Source organism: Poecilia mexicana, unplaced genomic scaffold (assembly GCF_051168715.1).
Source record: "Poecilia mexicana isolate PSO_F unplaced genomic scaffold, ASM5116871v1 scaffold_19, whole genome shotgun sequence".
Lineage (NCBI taxonomy): Eukaryota > Metazoa > Chordata > Actinopteri > Cyprinodontiformes > Poeciliidae > Poecilia > Poecilia mexicana.
In genome coordinates, this window is record NW_028263388.1 from 19,502,093 (window position 1) to 19,528,170 (window position 26,078).

The 26,078-nt window shown below is 38.7% G+C and overlaps 1 protein-coding gene across 1 annotated transcript in view; it reads right to left on the reverse strand.

Annotated features, from left to right (window-relative positions):
* Positions 1–25,516, reverse strand: part of LOC106927756 (SPARC (osteonectin), cwcv and kazal like domains proteoglycan 2) — a 41,711-nt gene extending 16,195 nt beyond the window's left edge. Inside the window, exons 1-2 of the mRNA XM_015003525.2 lie at positions 25,225–25,516; positions 1,692–1,737 (exon numbers count right to left, since the gene is read on the reverse strand). Of these exons, the coding sequence (XP_014859011.2) occupies positions 1,692–1,737; positions 25,225–25,404 (226 nt within the window). The 5' untranslated portion in view covers positions 25,405–25,516. The remainder of the gene's footprint in view (positions 1–1,691; positions 1,738–25,224) is intronic.
* Positions 25,517–26,078: the final 562 nt, after the last annotated feature.

Consider the following 26,078-nt stretch of genomic DNA (forward strand, 5'->3'; position numbering starts at 1 on the left):
CTTCAGTACTCCCCATTCACCAGGGTCTTAATGAAAAGGGTCTGCTAATTAGCTGCAATGTGCACATATAGGTGTGTGCGCGTGCGTGCGTGCGTGCGTGCGTGTGCGTGTGTGTGTGTGTGTGTGTGTGTGTGCGTGTGTGTGTGTGTGTGAAATGATTGATGACACAGTTTATTATTCTGACCTTTCAAAGAGTGAGCCCAAAGCTGGATGGAGAGTAAAACTGAACAGTTGCATAAGCAAAGTCACCACCCAACATCTCAGCTGAAGCTAAACTGGAAACACAGCAGCTGAAACGTAGATGCATGTGTGAAAGTGTCTTTTTTTTTTTCAGACTGCATAACATGGAATTTGAACATGATCATCTCTTTGTGATGTCTTCTTTTAGGAATCACTGATTCATCATGGCACCTGATGAAGTCTCCAGTGTGACCTACTGAACTACAGCATAAATTACAAACTGTTAATGGCAGGCATTTTGGCAAAAACACGGCAATCTTCTGCTTGGGAAAGTCTGAACCATTAGACCCGGCAGAGCATGAATATTCCTGGGTGGCAGTGGATCAGAAATCTGTTTAAAACAGCTTATATAACACACTATAGCTGCTGATTTGACATCAAAGGTCCACAGATTTATCTAACCCCTATGCACCCATCGGGCATTTTTAAATTTTTTCAAACTCTTCCTTTTTTATTATTATTATTTGGTGATTATTTTGGCTGTGTAACAACTTTTTACATTACATGTTGTCTGAAATCTTCCTTTTAGCAACGTCATTGAAATCCATCAGTCTTGCATAATATTTATATTATGTATTTTGTGATTAAATTCTTGCACCTCAATACTGATGTTTTTTACAGAAATGTCGTAAGTAACTTCAGATTTGCTGAAAACTTCCAAAAATGTAACCATTTGTTGTATTGCTCCCTTTTACAATAACAATTTAATTATTTGAAATCTCTATTATGTATCAGGAAAAAAAAAAAGGAAAGTTAACGAGGTTTGGAGGTGATTGAAATGCCATTCACCTGGAGAATAAATACTTTTTTCTGCATATGGAGATCCTTCAGTGATTTTAAAGAACTGTTTGCGAAAGTAGGAAATCTGTGAAAGCACTTTCTCCTTGAGTAAATTTTCTAAATGCCCAAGGTAAATAATATTTCTCTGGTAGCTAAAGTTCGCATTCACATGTTCTCTGTTCCTCCTCCGCAGCTGAATTTCGAAAGGTGAGATTTTCTTTTTCTCAGCAAGGAACCGACCCCTGTGGATGAAAATGAAGCCTGGTGGGAGTTCTGACTTGAGCTCTCGGCAACAAAAGCAATTATAGCTGGCTTTTTTCTAACTAATGGATCCAACTGAAGGCACAACCTCTACTTTTCTGAATCACAGCTGTGTTCTCACCCTCAGCAAAGCTCAGGTACCATAGCCAAGTGCTCCAATCCAGCTGTCTGACCTCAGCAAGTACTAAAAGAAGTCAATGCTTTCACAATAGGTGCCAGGCCATTTTATTGCCTAGAAATGATGCATAATGGCAAGCGATATTTTCCTTTTGTTTTGTTTTTTTTATAACATGATTGTCTTGATAATAGTGTATATTATTGTAAAATAACACTTTAAATCAAAGCTTAGACTTATTTGCTCTTTCTGGACAAAAAAAAAAAAAAAAAAAACTTTCATTTTTGCCACTCACTTTCGTCAGAGCCGGTGGTCTCCTCAGCATTTCTGATGTAGTCGTCCTGTAGAACAAAAATATTTGCATTATTCGATTTAATTATCTATGCCAGAAAGAAACAACAGGGAAGCTCAAGTCATGAGATAATGGAAATCCAGATAAGCATACATAATTAAAGAATATATAAGAAGTGAGCCATATGCTATAAATGACATTCAGAACTGATTTCATTTGCTGAGGTTATTATGCAGAAGGGAGTTTGCATGTTTCCTACTGAATGTGTAGGTTTTTTCCAAGGTACTAGCGTGGATGGATGTTTAAAACACTGTATGTGGCTGAAAACCAACACCTTACATATGCAATCCTCACCGTGAAGGATGATGGTATCATACTGCAAAGGTTTACCTTACAACAGCATGGTAGACCCTAAATGACTGTGGTGAAGTTACAAGGGATCATGTCATATTCAGGCATTAGAATGGCCTATTCAAAGTCCAGATCTAAATTAAACAGAATTTGTAGAGAAACGTGAGATTTCCAGCTCTTCTAAAATGGGTTTGTGCTATTTTTTTATCTTACAAAGTAATGACTTTGGGGTGGAGTTGAACATAAACGCCAGCTCTCCTTGTGAGATTTCTTTTTGAAGAAGTCTTGAAAACCATATGTCTTCGAGGAAGGCGGGGGTATGGACGCAAGGAAAGAAAACTAATGAAACCTTGCCTGTTATTGTCCATAACAATATAAAAACAGGAGCTGCAGCTGGAGCAACAAACCTAAGCAAACGTCCTAAGCTGAATTCCCTCCAGGTGTTTTAGTATCGACATGACATGAAGCTACAACTAATCGTACCCCAGTGTGCAGTGGAGTAGGTATAGCTGGTCTTATATGCAAACAAGCAGCGATTAACAGACACAGCATGTTGTTTTCTTCCAAACTACATCCAGCTATCGCACAACTGCCTTGAATTTCAATGGGAAAGAAGATTATCTATAATATAATATTAACTCAGGAGGACAAATGTCATACTTTACAGATTGAACTTGCAAAAAAATGGACAATCATTTGTCATTTCCTACTATTTTTCTGCTACGTCTACAGAGTAAGACTCAAATAAAACAAAAGGCTCAGTTGTTACACACCTTTGCAAGCATGTATTGTGTTGACTAACAGTCCCTCCTTGACTCGTTGACTTGGCGACACGTCAGAGAACAAGCTCACATCAAAAATAATTTTACACTTCTGCAGTTCTGGGAAAACTGAGCAAGCACCAGGGATCCTGAGGATCTTTAGCAAGAGGTCTGTTTACATTCCCCGGTAAAGAGTGAAGATCTACACACATTCTGAATCATGCAGACATAGTTTCTAAAATAAAGCAATCTTCACAAAGCCAGGCTCTGAACTTTAAATACATCACCGCTCCTGCGCTGTGAACGGGGAATATTTACAAACGAACACTTCTTTTTGTAAGTTGTCCCTGAAGCCGTTGTGCTGGAATGATAAATTCTGTTTCGCCCGTTTTCATCCACTCTGACCCATTTCTCCTTCTGCCAGGACAGCGAGGATCAACTGCTTGCTATTTGGCACAAGTCCTAGCAAGGACCCCGAGGATCAGGTCTGATCATTTTAGCTCAGACTTATTCTGGTGAGGGGATACGGAGACTGAGCTCTCAAGTCAAGCTGAACAAGAACACCCAAAAGGCAGCTCCAAATACTGTGAACAGAGTGAGAGATAAAAAGAATACGCTTTGAGTTTTTACCTTTTTTTTCTTCTTTTATTTCCATCCCTGATATTACAGTTTCCATCTCAGACAGAATACATTCTTATTCATGAGTTGCGTTTCGTATTATTTCATCATTAGTGAAGCATCTGTGAGTTTGACTTTGGCTGTAAGTTTTTTAGCTGTTTGTGTTTTGCATGTTAATGCGCCTAACTCTGAATGTGTTTGTGTTGCGGCTGAATTGGAGTCAAAGGCTGCACTCCACTGCGGCAGAAATATGTGCTGTATTATATTGATTTGGGTGTGTGTTTGTGCTTTAAAAAGAATTATCTCTCACCCATCAGGCAGCCTGCGAGACGCGACTGAACAAACACATACTACCGTGCCCTGCAATCGTATTTATCTTTGAACTTTTTTTTTTTTTTATTGCATTTGTTGTGGTATAATCACAAACGTCAGCGGTTTTTATTGGATTTTGTGTGATAGACCAACACAAAGCAATGAATAATTGTGGAGATGAAGGAAAGCGATGCAGGATTTTTATGAATTATGAAAATCTGAAAACTGCTTGACTACTTCATGTGCAATTCCAGCAGCTGGGATATGTTTCTACCAGCTTTGCTTTTCATCATTCATCTTTACGAAACAGCTCAACCTCAGTCAGATGGGATGTAGAGCATCTGTGAACATGAATTTTAAAACACAGATTCTCAGCTACGTTTTTGGTCTGGACTTTACCAATGCCACTCTACGGACTCTTATCTTTTACCTAAATCAGTTTATTGCAGCTTTGGTTGAGTAGGGTCTCGAATGTCCTGGATATTATTTAGTGGCATTAAAGTAAAGACGGCTATTTGCACACATTTGTAAAAGTGTAAAATCCATGTCAGCACTTTCTTTCCACTTCGCAGTTATTCCCTTTGGTGGTAGTTTGTCACTTTAAACTGGAAAAGAAAAAAACACGTTGACGTTTACGGTTTTAAGGTGAGGAGGAGAAAAAGTTCTAGGCATATTGATACTTTTGCAAGGCACAGAACAGCACAACACAAAACAAAGGACAAGGAGAGACTAACCTCAACTTCCTGTGGCAGAAACCAGCAGCGTGGAGGGAATGGAGAAAGAAAAGAATATATATATCGTGTTAAAATTTATAACAGATTTCTTGTTACCAGTGTTTAGCATGTAGAGAGCCATTTGGCCATAGCAGGAGTTAGGCTGTCAGACCATAACACACTGAATGCAAATACATGCAGTCTCCAGGGATCGCATAAGACGATCACAGGGGATTATTTGAACCTATTAACTGAAAATGATCAGCTGCCACTTCTATTCGCTGGCAGAGGTCCTGAGCGTAAGGGGTGGGCTCCATTCGCTGTCTGTGATTGCATCCCAGAAAGCAACAGTCTCTCTCTTCCAGCTCAGAAGTTGTGTTTTTAGCTGTAAGTACTGTAAGCTTTGTGAGGACACGTCTTTAAATTCAACGGGAAGCTGGGACGTTTTTCTATCGTAGCGGCAAGAACAAACTAAACAAAGAGCTGACGACAGAGAGATGTAGCTTCTTTAAAGGATAACCTTGAGTCAACATATCAGTGACGGTTTCCCTTTTATCCCATTTCACCTCCCTGGTTTCAGTCCAAGGGCATTGCACATCAATACCCACCTCAGCCTCCCCCTGTGTGTTTTATCCTCCAGAAAAGCAGTGTGTTTAAGAGAAACACAACATTGTACGGTTTGCTTCATTAAACTACCGTATAAAACAGCACATTCTTTTAACATATATGCACCAGTACATGGTGAAAGTGTAAGTCATAAGAGACTAAATCTCTGGTTTTTCAATAAGTGACTTGTATTCTAACAATTACCCTTTGCAAAAGAAACTGATCACTTTTGAAAGAGTTAGCTCAGCGTCACTCAAACACAGAATAACATTGTCCACATAGAGGGTAACTTCATGCTCCACTCTGTTAAAATCTGGAGATTTAGAATTGTGTGGCTCTGTAAATGGCATGAATATGAGTAGAGAACAAATGCAACTTTGCCTCAAGCCACAAAATAAAGAGCTTGGGTATGTCATTGATTCTGATTCCACATAAGGAGTTATTGTAAACTTTGAGGTCTGCTGCTCTCCAGAGACCAAACCTACAACTAGCTGTGAAAAATTATTTCTGATTTAACAAGTCAGAAGAGTTTTTTTTGTTTGTTTGTTTTGAATCAATACTTGACATTTTGTTTCCAAAGTTTCTTTATTTGGTAGTAATTTTGCAGTCTGCTCTGTTTTTTTGTTGTTTTTTTTAGCTGTTTTTCACTGCTTTATCTGTTTTACTTTATCTGGATTCACAAACACAATGGAAACACATTCATCAAGTCAAGCATGTGGGAGCAATTTATTCTGTTTTTTTTTTACATCAGCTTGTAAAAAATACAGCAGTTGCAGTGAAGTGACCAAAAATGTAGAAAAAATATACACATATTATGTATTTGTATATTATAGATATATACATACAGTTAGCTGTCATTTTTATAGCCTTGTGCTTTCTACATTGAATCTGACATAATGTTTCCTGGAAAAGAATCTATTTATAATTGGTAAAAGCCAAAATATCATACAGAAAAGCTGTTGTAACAGTAACACCTACAACATCATAGAAAGCAACCTTTCATTGTCAGATTTGCATCTTGACACTGAAATTAATAGTAAAAGGTCAAAAGCTGAAATTTCCCATAAACATATCATTACAGATCACTAGCCACAAGGCAGAGAATCAGACTACATCAAAGATGCTCAACCCTTACATCACATGTACTTAGTTAATTAGCTGCAAGGATTTTGCAGTTGCCTGGACTGACATAAGACCAAGAAAGGGTTTAAACGCAGAGGTCCTTTTCTTTTGTCAGCAGCAGTGTGACAACAAGGACAGCAACTGTGTTTAGTCCTTCACCAAGGTTGAGAGCTAATGCTGTCCCCATGAATCCTAGGGAGGCAGCTGCAAGAGTTCCTCGACAACAGCTAAGGAGGGAGGGGAAAGATCAGGGAGCAACGGCGGGGGAATGATATTCATGCTGGAGGTCCCCCGAGCTGATTCATATCACACACACCACCTCTCCTGCCATTTGTCAACAAGGCTGTAACGCAAGCCGGTGTAAAACAGAGCCAGGAGCCTAATGGAGCTTGACTATCCAGATGCTGCGACTGCTCCTCCTGGACTGCTTGCCGGCATTAGGCTGACAACGTTTGGCCGCAAGCCTGACTGCACTCCTCTGAGTTAACGTCTAGCTCACCTTGCCAGGGCCTTGTCTGCTGGAGACATAAATACCACTAAAAACCCCTCAACCTGCCAGCCGCAAACCTCAGCCAGTGCTGCAGCACAGAAAAAAAAACAAAAAAAAACATTTGAATCACGAGCACTGACATCAAAAATGTTTATGCACATTGGATTCCAGCTCAGCATGACTGCAGCAGGGCTGCTCCTAAACCGTTTAACTGCATGTCTGTCTCATTGAAAGATATGAAGTTCAATGCCGTTTGTAATGGGATTTGGCTCGCACTGCTCCAGTTACTCACTGTGACACACTGGATTTGGTGCCATATAATAATGTCTAAAATAATGACATCTATTTTACAAGTTCTTTAAGCCGACAGGACGTTTCTGCAAGCCCGGAGATTAGCTCTGGACCATTTGACAGTATAATAAACAACTGAACAAATAGAATCTGTCATAAATTGCCAAAAAGCATCAGAGAATAGCATCAGGCCATATAGACCAATATTTTTAAAGGCAAAATAAAGAAAGACATAAACTTCAAAGCTCAAAATAAACAAAAAAGTAATAGCATAGTGGAAAATAGACAACGTTGTGTTTTGGAGTGATATAATTCTTCCAGAACTCAATGAAATGCAGAAAAGAAAAGCTAAACAGCTTTGATAGACATTTCACGTTTCTTTATAAACATATAATTATTTTATACAAAAGTGGATATGACTTGTTTTTGCGAGGCTCAATAACATTTTTAAATAAAGCGTCAGATTCAGCAAAAAAAGATTAAAACCAAAAATTACCCAGAATTCCACGTGGCTGCATCTTCTGGTCATTTTCTTTTCATTTAAACTTCAAATCTAACATAACTACTGGCACCAGGAACTACGGGAGCCTGGATGGGAATGTAGGCTGTAAGTGTCTGAAATCACGATGCTGATTCTTTGGTATATTTCCTGCAACTGTCTCATGAACCAATTCAATCAGCTACACAAAGGTAGGGAAACTTTTCAGAAGAAATCCCCCACTCTCTGTGCAATAACAGCTTGCCTCATCCTCTGCAGTATTCCTTATTGATTTTCTGAGGCCAATATTTGCCGAGAGAACATCTCTTAAGCTGCCGGATATGAGATGGAGGTTAAATGATGATCTGGACGTTTTGCATCCCCCACTAGTTGTCATTTATCCAGCTTCTTGAAGTCATTTAGTCTGCCGGTGACTGGATAAACACAGGCTGATGGATGGACCAGTGTTCTGGGTCATGTCTGTAATGAAAGAACAGAACCAGCAGAGGCTTTTTCTCCGCTGATTGCTCCACTCTGTGCTCGGGTTGTGTCATACGAGTGGATCACTGATGTGCATCAGACTGTTTGACTGGCAGAACAATGTCAGCTCATCATTTCGCTCCGCCGTGATTTGCACGGTAATGTGTTTTGCCTGATTAATGCAGCTGAATTAGTTGCGTACCCCCAGCCTGTACTTTAAATTGCTGCAAAGGGCACACTGTTCGGATGCTGTCTTAAATCCATCCTTTCCGGAGCAGCGGGAGTGCATCTTCGCTTCGCCGTGTCATTATGTCTCTGCGATTCAGCATGCTGGGGTCTGAGTGGTGGAGGTAATATCTGGTTCTGTTTGTGGCCTGCAGTCTCAGAAAATCGCAGAGAACTTGGCAAACAGAGGAAGGCACAGACCAACCACAGATTCAAACAATCGTAAATGAACTGTAGAGTTTTTGAAATGACGCTGCTCACTGTTTTAATCTGAACCATTACATTTTCACATTCCGCAGCCCAAAAGCATTTATTCGGTGTTGTACAAAATTGCGAAGTGGGAAAAATAGCGTGTGGTTTGTGAATGTTTCTGCAAATAAAAATTTAAATAACCTCCCACTACAATTAAAGCGGTGGGTTTGAGTTAGGTTTGATGAATGAGACTGTGTTTGTTGCCACTTTTGTTTGCAAAAATGGTCAATCCAAGTCTGACTCAATGGAGTCAAGTCATGCCATAAACGATTTAGATGAGAAATTCTACTATGTGAAAATGCTTTGATCCAAATCACTCAAATGCACCTCTGGCTGTATGTTTATAGTCGTTCTGCTGGTGGATCCTGAACCTACGCCCCGGTTTCAAGTCATTAACAGCTTTTCTTCAAGGGCTGCTGTCTTCACATCAACTCTGACCTGCTTCCCTGTCCCTGCTGAGCGAAAGTATATCCACAGCATAATGCTGCAGCCACAATGCATCATCATGGACACACAAAGTGTTTTGCATTTTGGAGATACAGTTCAGGTTTGTTCTCATCTGACCAGAGCCAAAAAGTGGACACTTATTATAATTTTTTATTATTATTTCACAGAACAGCTTTATTTATACTGATATAACTTCTAAAGGCAACTTGTTGCAGTCGATGGTTATCAAATGGATCCAAATGAACACTTCAAAATATCATGCGTTAAAAAAATAACATTTTCCTGTCACTTTGCAGATATATGATACTATGTATTTGTCAGTCACATAGTTTGAGTAAAATATGGAAGTTTGTGGTTGCAATGATTATGATATTTTTGCAAGAGACTGGTATAAAAAAAAAAGCAATTGTGTTTTCACTTATAAAAGAAACAGAAACCACAGCAACAACTTTAGATGTGCTTGCAAATCATAGCTTTTGCACTACAGATAATGTGACAGATGTAAACAATTCTGCTGCAGCAGAGGCAGACTGTGGTTGCATTGTGTTGTTCTTAAGATAACTGTGTACCACAGGATATGAAGTCAGAGATTTTCCCATCACATTTCAAAGACAACAGAAGAAACCTACAGAGAAATATGGCATAGTCTCAGTTGCAACAAATACCCGAGTATTATAGGATTAAGTTGCTGCTGAGCAACACAGAGCTGGATAAAATTGATCATCTGTGCTGGACCGCTCGGGGGGTTTTGCAGGCAAAGGACACATGTTGTTTCACAAGGTAAGACGCCTGCCTGCAATGCAGTGCAGTGCAAGCACAATCAGCAGCCATATCTGCACAGTGAAGGGCATGTCTCTTTAGTTGAGCAACAAAGTGGCCAGCTGCGAAAGCGTGCGTCCATCCAAAACATTTGCACACTGCTAAAATGCAGAAAACACTAAGGCTGGCTGAGTTTCTGCAAACAAATGCAGCTAGGTAAACTAAATTCATGGTGAAAGCACAAGATGCTTCATGCCCAGGCTACATAAAAAAAAAAACTGGAAACAACAATGCTTTCTTCATAAAAGGAGATTCCATCAGCTAATACCAGCAGATTTCAAGATGTTGCGTCACAACAAAAATATATCATAACGTGCTCTTCTCAGGAATCCTTCAGCTGCAGTCTCACATCACAGATGAAGTGATCAAACGGCGGCCCAGTTCACTTTGCTGCTGCAGGCTTCACAGTCAAATTGAAGCGCTGGATACTCAGCGAGATGCAGTAATTGGAGAATATAGCGGCGCAGAAAAAATAAATAAATAAATGGATTCGGTCGGATCACACTGCTGAGCAAAGCAGAACCCTGGAACAACAGAGTCTCTGCAGCATCTTATCGCTTCCACCCCCCACAATCCGTTTGCAAAACAAGGAGGCAGAAAGAGAGGAGGCGAGACTCCAGGTTGAGCTCCACACAGATGCCCCAGGGACCTCGGAGCTTATGCTCAATTGTCTTCAATGTGTCGAACCTCGGTGCTTCTGCATACAATGTTAGAAGCAGAGCTTCCAAGAAGACTAACGCAAAATCTGGCAAGTGGGCTATTTTCGCTTTGTAGAAACTCGACTCATCAGTATTGATTTGCAAACACACACACACACACAAAAAAAGTTCTCAGCATACACAAACAGTTGAATGAACTTAAATCATGTTTGGTCTTGGCACACTGACCTCACTCAGAGGACTTTCAATCAATATTGAATGTGGCAACAAGAGGCTGGGAAAATAAAATCTGCTTCAATAAATTTGAACAAACAGACTTTTTAGCCTGGCGGAAGAAAAACAAACTTCGTATGTTTCACATTTTAAACTGAACACTGTATTCAGAAACTTATCTGTCAACCTTTGAAAGCCAGCACAGCCGTCTTTCTGTGCACTGAATGCAACAGGATTTATTGAATACGGTGAGCACTATTCAAAAAATGACAGAACAGAAGCTACTGCACAATGTGAATATTTTAAGAATATCTTTGAGTTTTAATGAAACTTATTTTATTGTTAAAATTACTGATCATTTAAGTAGAAATATGGCCATTTTTTATATACAACCCCTGGCAAAAAGTATGGAATCACCAGTCTTGGATGAGCAGTCATTCAGACATTTCATGCTGTAAAACAAACTCGGATCAAAAACATGACACAATATTAAGGTCATTCCAAAGTGCAACTTGTTGGCTTTCAGGAACACTCAAAGAAATGAAGAGAAAACATTGTGGAAGTGAGTGAATGATACTTTTATTGACCAAACACAGGGAAATAAATATGGAATCACTCAATTCTGAGGAAAAAAGTATGGAATCATGAAAAACACAAACAAAAGACCATTCAAAATACATCACTAGTATTTAGTTGCACCATCTTTGGCTTTTATAACAGCTTTTAGTCTCTGAGGCATGGACTTGATGAGGGACAAACAGTATTTGGTGCCTACTCTCTTTGATAGCAGTTGCCAGATCAGCTTTGCAGGTTGGAGCCTTCTTGTGGAACATTTTTTTCAATCTCCACCACAGGTTTTCTATTGGGTTGAGATCTGGACTATTTGCAGGCCATGACATCGACTGAATGTGTCTTTCTTCAAGGAATGCCTTCACTGTTTTTGCCCTATGGCACGATGCATTGTCATCTTGGAAAATCATTTCATCATCTCCAAACATCTGTTCAATTGAAGGGATGAGAAAACTGTCCAAAATGTCAATGTAAACTTGTGCATTGATAGAAGAATTAACCACAGTCATCTCCCCAGTGCCTTTGCCTGACATGCAGCCCCATATCATCAAGGACTGTGGAAATTTGGTTGTTTTCTTCAGGCAGGCCTCTTCATAAATCTCACTGGAACGGCACCAAACAAAAGTTCCAGCATCATCACCTTGTCCATTGCAGATTCTTGACTCATCACTGAAGACAACTTTCATCCAGTCATCCACAGTCCATGATTGCCTCTCCTTAGCCCATCGGAATCTTGTTCTTTTATGGTTAGGTGTCAATGCTGGTTTTCATTTAGCTTTCCTGTATTGAAATCCCACCTCCTTTAGGCGATTTCTTACGGTTCGGTCACATACATTGACTCCAACTTCCTCCCATTTATGCTTCATCTGTTTAGTTGTACTTTTTTGGTTTTCAAGACAAATGACCTTTAGTTGTTTGTCTTGACGCTTTAATGTCTTTCTTGGTCTACCAGTGTCCAAATGGTTGGACCATTAAAATGGTTTAATGGTTGTTAAAGCTTGGCTTTAACAACCATTCCATGCTGTTTGTGTTTGGACCATATCTTGGATACAGCTGACTGTGAACAGCCCACATCTTTAGCAACCATGCGTGAAGGGTTACCTTCTTCAAGAAGTTTCACAATCCTCTCTTTTGTTTCAAGGGACATTTCTCTTGTTGGAGTCATGGTTCTCGCCACTCCACTTCGTCCAGCAGCCCTCCAAGGTGTCATGACTGCAGGTGTTTTGAACTGCACACTAACGGGCACATCTAATCTGGGGCAGGTGTCCATTTAGGGAAAGGAAATAGACTGGGTGTGTCCTTTTTTCTACCTCCAATTTGAGTGATTCCATACTTTTTTCCTCAGAATTGAGTGATTCCATATTTATTTCCCTGTGTTTGGTCAATAAAAGTATCATTCACTCACTTCCACAATGTTTTCTCTTCATTTCTTTGAGTGTTCCTGAAAGCCAACAAGTTGCACTTTGGAATGACCTTAATATTGTGTCATGTTTTTGATCCGAGTTTGTTTTACAGCATGAAATGTCTGAATGACTGCTCATCCAACACTGGTGATTCCATACTTTTTGCCAGGGGTTGTATATATATCTATATTTAACCTCTTTGGATCGAACATCTACGGAAATAAACCAATCACAGTCAGCCATCCAGGATAAGTTCAGTGTGAACCACTTAAGTATTATCAGATCAATACCATGCATATTTTCACTAACTGAATATTGTCTTGTTCTTTTGTAAAAAAAAAAAAAGTCCTTTATATATTCAAATTTACAAGAAAAAGATGTATTTGTTTTATTTTGTTTTTCCTTTTTACATATATTTATATATTAAATCTGTACTTACATTTACATTTATTGAGCGCAAAGAATAACCGGAGCACAAACTTGGCCAATAAAGCTAATTCTAAATGTCTGATTCTGACATATAAGAACATCTGCCTATAAAGTCATTGTGAACTTTTGCATTAACCTTTTAAACTTGGTTGAAAAATACTAACAATAATCCAACTGTGCAGTCATAATCACTGCACTCATTAGTATTGTCAACACGCATGTTATGAAACACTACAGCCATTTATCAATCCTTGTAATCACGGGTTTAGCTGTTCGGAGGCCTATTTGAACAAATGTGCAAGCTGTTTAAACATGTCCGCTGACTGACAGGTCCACTGAAGCCCCTTTCAAACTGTCAGACAGAAGTTTAAACACCAGCAGCTCAGTTAAAAAGAACATTTTCATGAGAAGCGGACCATTCGACTCGGCACCGGGTTCTGAATAAGGGTCCTCACAGGGCCATCTAAGTTAAATATGCTAGCCGGCTGATTACATTTAATTCTGCGCGCCTGCCATAGCAATGAGGACAAATTGGGTTGTTGTGGCTGCTGATAATGCTAATCTCCTGCAGCGGCGGGGGGAAATTACAGTAAAACACGGATGCACACTGAGATGCCACATTATGGCTCCAGGAAAGGCTCCATCATGGAGAAATGAGATTCTTTCAACTGAGGGGAAAAAACCCCCAAACTATTAACACTTTAGCTCTGCTCACCATAAAATTGTCATGATTAAGGTCATTCTGATCTCCCTTTGTAGTCTGTATCCACTACCCTATCAGCTCAGCAAACTACAAGTTTCTCTGACACAAACAAATACATCCTCCAAACGCCTAACATACTTGTACGCTGACAGGATCAGAGTCCTTTCTATGTGTGTCCTTGACACCTCCTTGCATTGCACAGTTAATACAAAGACGAGGCTCAGTTCTCTCACACGCAGCTCTGGGGCAGACAAGCCCCTCTTGTCCGGAGTGAGCACACAGAAGATGGCGAGCGCGCCCGTTTCTCCCCAGGCAAGAGCATGTCCTCGGCTTTTGTAGCTGCCTGGCCTAATTGTAAGGTACCTGTCATCCTGTTTCAACAGTGAGTGATTTGTGGCCTAGAGCAAAGAATGTATCAATGCCAGGTTGAACCCAAGCACCTTATATTATTGTGTCTATTTTTACCCAAGAACAAGTCATAAAGGCTGCGCCGCTTAGATTAGCCGTTCACTTAGTGCAGCTCCACCCCTGACAGTTGGTGGCAATAATGGCGACAGCAAAAAGACATACATCAGAAATACTACACCACCCAAGGCAAACATGATTATATTTAGGACAACCTTGCTCTGCAGACTCAATACGAATCCACCTGGCTAATGTATAAACAGCTATGTTTGCAGGCTGTTTTCCAGGTTTAATCATCTCCACTGAGATAATCGCTCCCATTCACTAACTCTCTCCGTGCAGAGCATTCGTAGCATGCAAAGCTGCCGCTGTAGTGTTTGCCTACTGATGTGAAAACTGCATCTTTGCTTTCTGTTTGTGACTGATGACAAAAAAGGTCACTGCAGTCATCTGATCATAATTTCATTGTCCTTCGGAGACACATATATGTCGGGGGGGAACAAAAATATGGCTTCTTATCTTTATGTTTCTTTTGTCTGAACAGATCGGTGCTTTATTTTATGTTAACTAGCTCATAAAACATAATGCTGTAGGAGCACAAATTGTGACTGTATTTACTGGAACAGCTTTAAAGCAATTTCTGGACAAAGCAATTTTGAGTGGAAGGAAAATGGCTGGTGGTTTTCAAAACAAGATTTGAAAATGTCCAACAATTTTCTTCAGCGTCCATAGATTAATAAATAAAATCTCATGCAACCAGTTGCCTTCAGAAGTTTAATTAGTTAATAACTCCATCTCTGCATAATAAGGTCTCAGTATAAATTCACATGTTCTGTATAGGTTAGAAAACAATATCCAAAGCTTTGAACATCTCACAGAGCGCTCATCTAATCCCATCATTTGAAAATAAAATGGTTTGGCCCCTTCACTATGGCTCTTTCAAAAGCAAAGTAGAAATGTTTTTAAACATAAATGCATTAAGAAAGAGCAGTTTCAAAAGTTCTTATCAATGTTTTAAGAAGAAATGTCAAATTGTGCAAAATGTGACTGTGTCTGTGCATTTAAAACCCAGCAGACTATTTACCAGAAGTGAAAATGAAACTGTGCAAACAACAGAGATGTGCAAATAACGGCAGAAATGTTATTTGAAATTAGGAAAACTGTGCAAATAACAAGAGAAATCGAAAAACCTACTGAGATGGTTGGAAGCAGCGATGGCTATAAACTGTTGCTGGGAGGAATTATTACTGAAACAGAAGGGCTCCAATGGCACAAGGCCTTTAGGAGCAGTTTAATGGGGTTTTTTTCTCTCTTTTTGCTCAAATTATGTCCTTTTTATTTCTAAGTGGGCTATCTCTCTTTCTTTATTTTCCATATTTATGGAAAAGGCTCACCAACCTGGCCTTCCTATAAACTTTGTAAAAATTAGACAATGTATGTTGTTCTAAATTCTGAAAACTAAACTATTTTTTTTATTTAATTACATTTTAATTAAATTACAGTTTTAATTTTAACTAAACAAATGAAAATTACACTTTTTCAAGTAGAATTTCAGCTTTGCAAAAATATTTACATTTTTTGCAAAGCTGGTAAGGGACACATGGCCAAAGGATTGGAAGCAGCTTTAATCTAAAAATAAATAGATATAGTTTAAAAAGTTATTCATTTTCCTTCAGTTTTACAGCTATACTGCTTAGGTTTGGTCTGTCAGATACAATCCTAAAATGTCGAATCGAAGTTTGTGGTTGTGGTATGACAAAATCTGGATAAGTTGAACGGCGTTTGAATACTTTCACAAAGCACCGAGTGGGTCAGACGACACTTTATGAGACGTGCACAAATTCCACAAAGTTACCAGAGTTTACTGCTCAAAAGCTTCAAAAAGTTGCGAGCCATCTCTACCTGCCTTTATATTTCACTTTCCATTAGAGCAGTGTTGAGCAACATTTCTTTTGGCTCTCTGAAGGACCTTCTCTTCATTAATCTACACTTTAACTGCTTCTTCACAGATTTTTGACTCAGTTCCCGAACCTTTTCTAAATTAAATTGAATCTTGGCTGCATCCCTACATCTGCAACAGAACAAAGGATCAATTTTAAATCGCATCTTTAGACAAACTGTTGCTTTCAGCCTGTGGTAAAGACCCAATTTGTTCCTATTTTCTTTCAATGAAATCTATGAGAAACACTAAAGATAACGCAGCCTGACAGACAGAAAATTGTATTTAGCAGCAACAAGATGAATTCTAAACAGCTGTAAGCTAAAAACTTGGCATACGCTACAGAAAACGCTCAGCCCTCTAGTCCCGTGTCTGTTATCTTAATTGGATCTCTGTCTGCTTTTTGAAATACTTCACTTATAGATGCTGCTCATCTAATGGTTTGACATTGTTGCACTGCACTGAAGCTGCAATTAAACACTTCTAACAACCTAAAATACAAAGCTGAATATTTTACAGTTTGATTTCAAATCTTCACTGTATTACACAGCAATCTTGGTACGGTCGACAATTAACAGCATTTTGCTATGAGTGTTGCCTTTACTCTGCCTTGATTGCTTGATTCAGCAGCTGAATATTTCTGCTTTCTCCTGCTGGTAATGCTTGTTCCAGGGTCCAACTGTGACACAACTTTTTGCCGTCCTAAACGCGCTTCATTTCACACCTAGAGCCTTTCTGCAGCTGCATATTGTCAGCCAGACAAACACTGCAAGCCAAATTAAGCTGACCAGACCACATATTTCTGTCACAATCGCTCAGATTATGAGGAAATTGCTTTTGTTGTTTAATTGTTTGTACATGGTTTAAATGTTTTGACACCAGATTTCTGATTCTGCAATTTTATGACTGAGACACTTATTAAGTTATTAGTGTTAGTACGTATATATATATATATATATATATTTATATATATATATATATATATATATATATATATATATATATATATATATATATATATATATATATATATATATATATATATATTCATTTATTCTGTTTTACATCATCATACCAACAGTTTTCAAATCATTAAACATATTTGACAAACAGAAAAAGATAATCTGATTAAGTAAGAGAATCTGTTTCAAATGATGATTTAGTTTATTAACAGAAACAAGCAGTCTAAGTCAATCTGTCCTTATGTAAAGAAGTTAAATCCTCCAAAAGCTAATTACAGGCTGTACCTCCCCTGGCAGCAACAACTGCTATCAAGCATTTGCATAGATTGGCAATGATTTATGGGTAGCTGCGGATGAATTATGGCCCAGTCTTCTTTGAAGATTTGTTTTAAATCAGGCACAGAGGAGGCCTGCTTAAGGTCGCACCAGAGAATCTGCATCAGAATGGAGTAGAGATATAATAATTTGTGCATGCTCAGGCAAATAAAATCTAAATGTGATGTTCCTCTGTGTCGTTACATTAAAGCCACACGCATGTGGACTGCACCCAGACGTAACAGTTACACAGACCACAATTCCCACAAATCTCCTCCTTCCAATGAGGTACAACTGTGCTGCTCTAAATTACAGTCACCCAAGGGGAATTCATCAGAACATAGATATGTGCAGGGCACCTTCAAATCAGAAAGCTAATAATAAAAACACCTGAAATCCAGGGAACTGCATACCGGAGGACTGCACTGACCTTTAATAACAATCATCCACGTTCACCTGAGGATAAACTGTGAGGCCTTTTATGCAAATCTGTGTTCTTCATTTTATCTCATTCTTATGAGGCATTGGGGTCATATTAAAGGCTCTAAAATTATGTATCATGTCAAAGAATATTATTTCAGATTACATTTACATCCCATGCAGCCAATATTGCTTTATTAACAAGATTTTTTTATTTTATTTTTTGCTTCCTAATGTATGATGGATGATTCTTATGTGTATGAAAAATAATAAACATCTTTATCAAGAAGAAACTTGCTCAACTGGTCAAGCTGACTGAAAGTGGATGAATGAAATATTTTGCTCTCATTCGCTGTATTTGAGAGACTCTTATTATTTTTCTATTACATTTAGTTAGAGACAAGTAAGAACAATACATGAAAAGAGTAAATGTCGTTTTAAGCTCACTTTATTTTCAGCTCTGCACTGATTTCCAATGCTAAGCATTTAACTGACTGGTCCTCAGAAAGCCCTGCAAAGTTCCTGAAAAAGGCTGGAAAACAATCGATTGTTTCATCACCAGCTTGTGAGAAAGCAATAAAACAGTTCTGTTTGTTTGTCAAAATTCTGGATCATCTATCGGATCTTGGGTGTGCCATCATGCCAGCTATAAGTGAAGACAGATTCACAGAGAGGCAGTATTTATCACTCTGCCTGCAGCAAGGCGTAGAGGGGAGCTTCACGAGTACAGAGACAACTCAGGCAGATGCCACTATAAATAATGCATGAACAATGGAGCCAGAAGAAGAGCCTTGGAACAGCTAATTATTCAGCCCGACATTTTCAGAAACTCACATCGAAGTTAGCAGCTGAAAAAGATGGAACTCAGGCCGTCACTGCTGCCGCTGATAATTCTGCTGCTGATTTGTGTGCCTCCACACTAATGTCAGCACGGGTAGGCTCAATTAGGAAATGTATTAATCTACAAAGATGTTTTCCTATTACAACAAACAATTTTCTCACAATTGGCTGAATACATAAATTGAAATTTGTTATGTGACAAAAATCGAAAAAGTTTAAGGAGTATGGATACTTTTACAAGTTTTTTTTGTTTTTTTTGAGCAACATAAATTGCTATCAGGAGGCGGGGGGGACTTCTCTACAGGAGCAACACAAAGCATTGTTTACACTCAATTAAGAGCCACCCACACTTGTGGTGGAAAGACAGCAGTATCTCCTTCTCTCTCCCTCTCCTTTGCTTGTGAAAACTGAACATCTGACGGGTCGATCTTCAGATAGCTATCCGCTTATTTAAGTGTCACGGTTTTCTCCTCAAACATAATTTCCACCCGGCGATGCGGCACTCTATCAAAACTGGAAAGAGGCCTCATAATATTCACATAATCGCATACATCCTCCGTGCTCTAACTTTTCATATCTGTAATTACAGTGGCCATTAGCACTGAAGCATAAATCCTGCGGGAAGCTAATAAATGGTGGAGGATGATTACGGGAGCTGAAACCCCTCTACTGACAGCGGCTCTTTGAGCTGAACGAGCTCACTGTCAAGATGCAGCAACATTTTATTTGCTGGAAAATAGAGCCGTCCCTGGTCCTCCATTTATCAAGACTTCAATCAGGAGCGACCTGTTGAAGGGTCAGTGAACGAGCCGCTGATGATGTCTCGTTTATAGGAGCGTGCCATAAATAATGCGTATGAAGCAGGTTGGTTATGGGAGTTTAATTGGGAGTTAATTAGTGACTTTCACAGGACATGAGAGAATTCAGTGGAATAATGTTTGGCACAACACTTTGGCCTTGAAGCGGCTTTTCACTGGAATGCATTAATGAATATAATAACGAGTAATTTCTGTTTCCTAAGAAGTTTAAATATCAGAGTTAGTGAATCAAGCCTTTTTTTAATTAAAAAAACAATATTAACGCGTCATTTATATTTCAGAGTATATTTATTTTCTAAACAATATAATAAAATTGGACAACCTTATGATTTTATTAATCTGGAGATGGAGGCACCAATGAAAACCCAAAGCCAAATTGTTCTCGACCTTAAAATGACAACAAGGGCAAAAGTAAATAAAATTATCCCGTTGGACTCGGCCAGGCAATCTATATAATTGAGGTTATTAATGCTGTCTAACTGTTGCAAAAGTTCAAAATCCCTACAGTTTTTATATCATTATGAAATAATTGAGTGACTAAGCAGTAAACCATGTGCAAACATATGCAAATTAAGATTGAACACACATAACGAAATGAGACAAAATAACGTGACTAAACTTCAGATACTGGCTTTCCATAATTTGAGTGGAATAGAAGTGAGATAATTTATGGTAATAATTTAATTAGATGTTGGTAGGAAATGTGTTTCAGAAGAAATAACACTTCTTCAGGAGCTTGAGAAAGGCTCAGCCACAGCCTTGGAAAAGAACTGGAACTGTTTTGTTGAAAAAAATAACCATCTGTTTCGTCTAGTAAATCATTGACTTTAGAACCCAGAAACCATGCCAAGTCTTTGCTGATCCAGAAGAAATAACAGTTGGCATGGAGAAAGGCTCGAAAAACAACTCAATGTTACAAAATGAGTCAGTTTATCAGCTCTGGTCTAGCGCCTAAACTGCTGTAGACAGTTAGACAGGACAAGAGAAACTGAACTGGTTGATGCATCTTCCAAACATCTCAACATGTAGCTGAGATATATGAAAACCTTTATACTTTGAATTGTTTTAATCCAAAATCAATGCACTATTATTATTCTCCATATACGGCTGGAACAAGTGACAATACAGAGATAATATGTCATGCCACAGTATTTGCTTTGCCAAGAGGCAGACGAAACCACCAGAGTAAAGTTAATAAAACTACAAATCAAGTTATTTCCGTGCACCAATAACAGAAAAATAACATCAGTAATTAATTTTAATACCTAAAAGAAAACGGTAGCCAGCTGAAAAAAAAACATCTTCTACATTTCCACCAGTAAAACCACGGCTGGCACAGACCAGGACTCAGCTCTGGCAGGTGGAAATCTTAAACAGTGCTCTTTAGTGGGCTAAGAGTCTGCAGAGCTTCTTAATGAGGTCCCTATCTGCAATGCTCAGAGAGATGGGCGAATCTGGCTGAAAAAAAAAAAGTACACAGCAATTCATTTGAGCAATGGTGTGAGAGCTTCTTAGCAGATTCACTCAGATATACTATACAAAGCAGACAAATGTCAAATAGTTACATATATACATACAGCATTTAAAATGAATGAGACTGCATTCATTTTTAAGACCCTATAAATGCCACTGAGTGAAGAGTTGTTGTAGATAGAGGCAAAGCAGCTCTACTTTTGGACAGACGGACGGATGGATGTGCTGTGTTTATCATGTCATGTCAACAAGGACTTTTTTTTAATCCTGTCTTTATTTCATGTAGGTACAAATCCATCTGTTTTTCACACCTCATATTTATCGAGAAGGTAAACAAATGCAACCTTCACATTTCAGACGGAGTATTTCAATGCCCTGGACAGCAGATTACAGTCCTGTCTGAGCGCAAGCTAGCACACCCATCTGTTCACAGCATCACATCTCCACATATGCTGCAGCCAACCCTTCTCTTTTTTCTTCCTTTCCGTTTTGTTTGATAACGAAGACGGATTTTTTTTTTTTTACTTTTCTTGACTGAAATGCCACCATTTCCTGAACAAGAGGTCATGATGCTACAGTGCAGCATTTTACCAAACTCGCTGACATTCAAAAACCTACCGCATCCATGACTTTTCAAAGGAAATTCACAGTAGATTAATAAAACTTCAATTAAACTAATCAATAGAGGGGTTTTGTTTAATTATTATTTGACATTTAGGAGAGTGTGTTGGATTCCAGATGTACTAAAGTCAATTTAATCTGACAACCTCTTAAAAAATCATTAAGATTTTCTGTAATTGCCATAGAGCACATAAAATTATCCAGCAAGATACTCGAAAATCATGAGGTTAAAGCAGAATTTTCATGGTCTTAAGTGTTATATTCATTTATTTAACATTTTAGTTGGATGAATTTCACACCTATTTAAAATCTTTCTCATTTTTTTAAAACACTGCAAAGTAAATTGTAAGTTAAATAACTACCAGACATTGTATATAAGGAATATCTTGACCAGTGTATCTGATATTTGCTAACTAGTTCCTGATTCAAAAACAAAGGAGCTTCTCAATAAACTAAAATATAATCAGAGATTTGATATTTATTCATTTCAGTGACAAAATTCAAAACGGAAAACTCATACCTTCACTTTGTTCCAGTTAATTTCAATGATTATGGCTAATAAAAATTCAAAATTCGACTCATTACCAAATTTTAATGTTAAATGAAATACTTGAAATATAGGCCTAAGTGTATACAATAGATGAGTTTCACTTTTTCTGAGCTCAATTACTAAAAGACATTAACTTTTTATTGATATTGTATTTTGTTGAGATACAGCTGTACAAGCACTCCCTCTTAAACCTCCGATATTCATTAAGGACAATAAATGCAATAAATGGTCTGACCCACTCAGCCTCGGTCAAAATGTTCCAAAAGAAAATCCTGTTTGCCTTTTCTAATTTGAAGTGGACTGGAGGTAAATTTTACAGCCAAGAACAAATGTACTCAGGATATTGCAGGTGGGCAACCTGCCAGAAACCCCCACCATGAGGCCTCATCCCAAATCTGTTCAACCCTTCAGTTCGCCAAACACTCATCCAAACAGACAGGTGAGGCACGCCGCTTCAAGCACCTAGAGGGGTGATATGCAAATTTGCTTGGTGGCTGAGATTTGCGATTCAATTACAAACTCTCTTGAGACCCAGTTGTGCGGACATCGCGAGCACCCTCACGTAGCACCGAAGGCGGTAGAAGACGCTGGAAATTTTCTCTGGCCGACACTGATAAGACTATCTGCCTGAGCTGATATTTCCCAGCAGTGAGATCAAACAGCTGCTGGGTGTTAAGGTGGAGGCTTGCACGGATTTGAGACTGCTCACCGGCTTCTCCAAAGAGATCTTAAGCATGAAGTTTATGCCGCAGATTCGTCGGTCTTTTGTCACACTGAGGTCACCTTACATCAGACTGCATACCCTGAAATACTGAGTTGGGTTTATGGTTCCTAAGAAGAAAAAAAAAAAGCTCCTCTCAAAACACTTAAACACAGTAACATACAAGTCAGACAAGTCATTACATTAGAAGATTTCAGGTAAAAATAACTTAACCTGGCATAAATTCACTTTTCAACATTTAATAGACATTCTTTCTACCTTTTGATTGTTTTTTATATGATTTTCTTAAATGCTCTGTGTCCAGACAGCCATATTCAATAAATTAAAAATGTTAAGAAGTTTATTTACTTCAGTAGCTCAATTAAATAAGTGAAACACACTATATATGTTAACAACATCCAGAATGATATTTCCAAGCCTTAATTTATATTATTATGATGATTTTTCACTTATGAAAACAAAACATTTAAGGTTACAATAGATCCACTGTTCAGGTAGAAGAATTTACCGACAGGACAACAAATATGGCTCTTATGGAAAAATAGCAAGAAGACAGCCATTGATCAACGAAGCCAAAAAAAGTATTTTGAGTATTTTCATACCATAGAGACAAAGTGAGCTATAGTGAAACATGGCGGTGGGAGCATCATTGTTTGAAGATGTTCTACTTCAGCAAGGACAGGTAAATGATTCAGAATTGATAAGACATAATGCAGGGCAATACTGGAAGAAACACGTGTGGCTGCAAAATGACCCAAGAATGTGGAGCAGGTTCACCTTCTAGCAGGAGAACAGCCCTAAACATACAGCCAGCCTCCTTAGATTCTCCCCAGAACTGTTGTTCTTGTCCTGGTTCTCGTGTGCTTCCTTATGATGTTTATGTCCTGTTTGTTTATTTGGGTTCACATCTTCAACACCAACACATATCAGTGTTGGAAAAGCCTGGAGCTAAGTCCAATTGGGAATTCAATTGGGATTCAGGTGTATCTGGAAAGACCTGATAAGTGCTTTTTAAAGACACTGATCTTCCAATCGGATTTTACAAAGAATGAACAAAACATCAGTCGTATATGGCCTTAACTGGCAGACATACCTCAATACTTTCTCTCTTGCTCTCGATGAAGGCGGACGCTTTTTTCCTCTGCTCCCTCCCTGCCCTTGTCTGCCCTGCTTGCTCTGTTTTTGTCCTGTCTTTTTCTATATTTTTGGAGCCTTTCTTTGCACACCATGCAATTGATCAAATTTTCGACGATAAGTCTGGGCACAGGAGAGCCCTCTTGTCATGCGGGGACACACCCGCGGGATTCACCCTGGATTTATTCATGATAACAGGATTTCTGCTGTTTGGAGCTTGTGGATTCTTGGATTAGCGACAAATTTGTGACGGACTTGGCCAAACTAGCGATCACTAAGACTGTTGGTGTGGACAGAGACGAAGACTCTAAAACTCACTAACCAGATGCAATTGGTCTTGGAGAAGTTGTTAGTTTTGGCTCAGTGGAACGGCCAAACTAATTTGAATGATTGGGAACTGAGATGTATTGGAGAGACTTTAGAGAAGATTGAAATTCATAATCTTCCCGACCTAAGACATTCTGTTTATGAATTGGCTTTCCCCGTGTGGCCTTGGAAGGGCTGCATATTTCTAATCTCCTTGAAGATATGTAAACACAACGCTCTTCCCACCTCACCCCCTCCTGTTTCCATGGAGCTGTGGAGCTGAGTACTCCTAAGGACATCATTCCTCGATAACAAACACCTCTATCGGACTATGCCAGGGGCTTATTGCATGACTTGCAACCTTTGACGTCACCGCCTTCACTCATGTCTCTGTTTTGCCCCTTTGTTTTGTCTGAATGTTGCCATCTGCCCTAATGTGTCCTTTCCTCTTTTCCTTTGGTTTGCCATTTTGTTTGTATTTCCTTTTAACTCATGTAAAGCACCTTGAATTGCCTTGTTGCTGAAAATGTGCTATATAAATAAAATTACCTTACCTTACCTTCAAAAGTCTGGCAGCTTTACAACTTAGGACTAAAGGTGGTTCTAGAAAATCTAGGCTCAAAGGGGGAGAATGCATCTTCTGACATCAAAAACGAGTGAAAGACATGATGTCTCCAGTTTACATTTATGTCACACTTTGTGCCAGTCTATATATATATATAGACTGGCATATATATATATATATATATATATATATATATATATATATATATATATATATATATATATATATATATATATATAGTATCTTTTATATATGTAAAAAGGGTAAAAGTGCGTAAAATCATCACATTCATTAGTTTGGAGGGGCGCGGACATGAGAGCGCGCGCTTATTAGGACTTGGAGTCTTGTCTAAAAAGATGAAAATTATAATCTCTAAACATTTCTTTCGTAGCGACTAATTCGGATTAAAACGCAGTGTTGTGTATGTAGTTTGGGGGCGAGAGTTAACTTTGCGGCTTTACCCCACCAGGTGCATCCAAAGCGCCAGTGCGGAGGTATAAAGGCAGAAGAAAATACGGCACTCACGTCTCTGAAGCGATTCCAGTGTTTGGTCTTATGGCTGTACTGAGAGATGGTTGACAGCCATTGCTCATCTTCCATGAAATTCCCGACTCTCGCCGTCTCCTTCCCACTTTTCGCGTCCACCTGGAGTGAGACGCCCACCAGCAGGTACAGGCAAGCCACGGTTCTCACAGCCTCCATCATGTTAGTCAGGTCAGCTCGGTTGGGGATGTATCCTGCTCCTTCTGCTGCTGCTGCTGTCCTCCAGCCACTGAACCACACGCAGGATTCCTGCTGCTGCCTCAACGCATTGACTGGAGAGGAGAGAGAGGAGAAGGAGAGGCGGGGAGGGAGGAGAGTAACGAGGAGTTCCAATACTGATTCCTTATTTTAGCTAGTTTCCTTATTTCAAATGTTTATTTTTTAAGAGCGGAACCTTCAGCTGCATATGAAGCACACAAGCGGATCTTGAACCATTTGAATACCATCAGGTGATTTTCTTTTCCAGTTCAATGTATGTGTATATATATATATATATATATATATATATATATATATATATATATATATATATATATATATATATATATATATATATATATATATATATAAAGTCCGATCTTGTACAAGACAGTGAAAAAAAGTATTTGCCCTGTTAAAAAAAATTGTTTCTACTTTTTTGTAGCATTGCACACTTTCCTAGTAAATACAAGAAGTAGTTTTCAACTGATGACTTAATATACTAAGGGGAAAAAACTATCAAAATATGCAAAAAAGCAATTGCTCCCCTAAACCTTTTGCAGCTACTATCAAGCATTTCTGTGAGCAATGCGTCTCTTAAATCTGTGTGGAGAAACATGTGTGAAAGAACTTTGGTT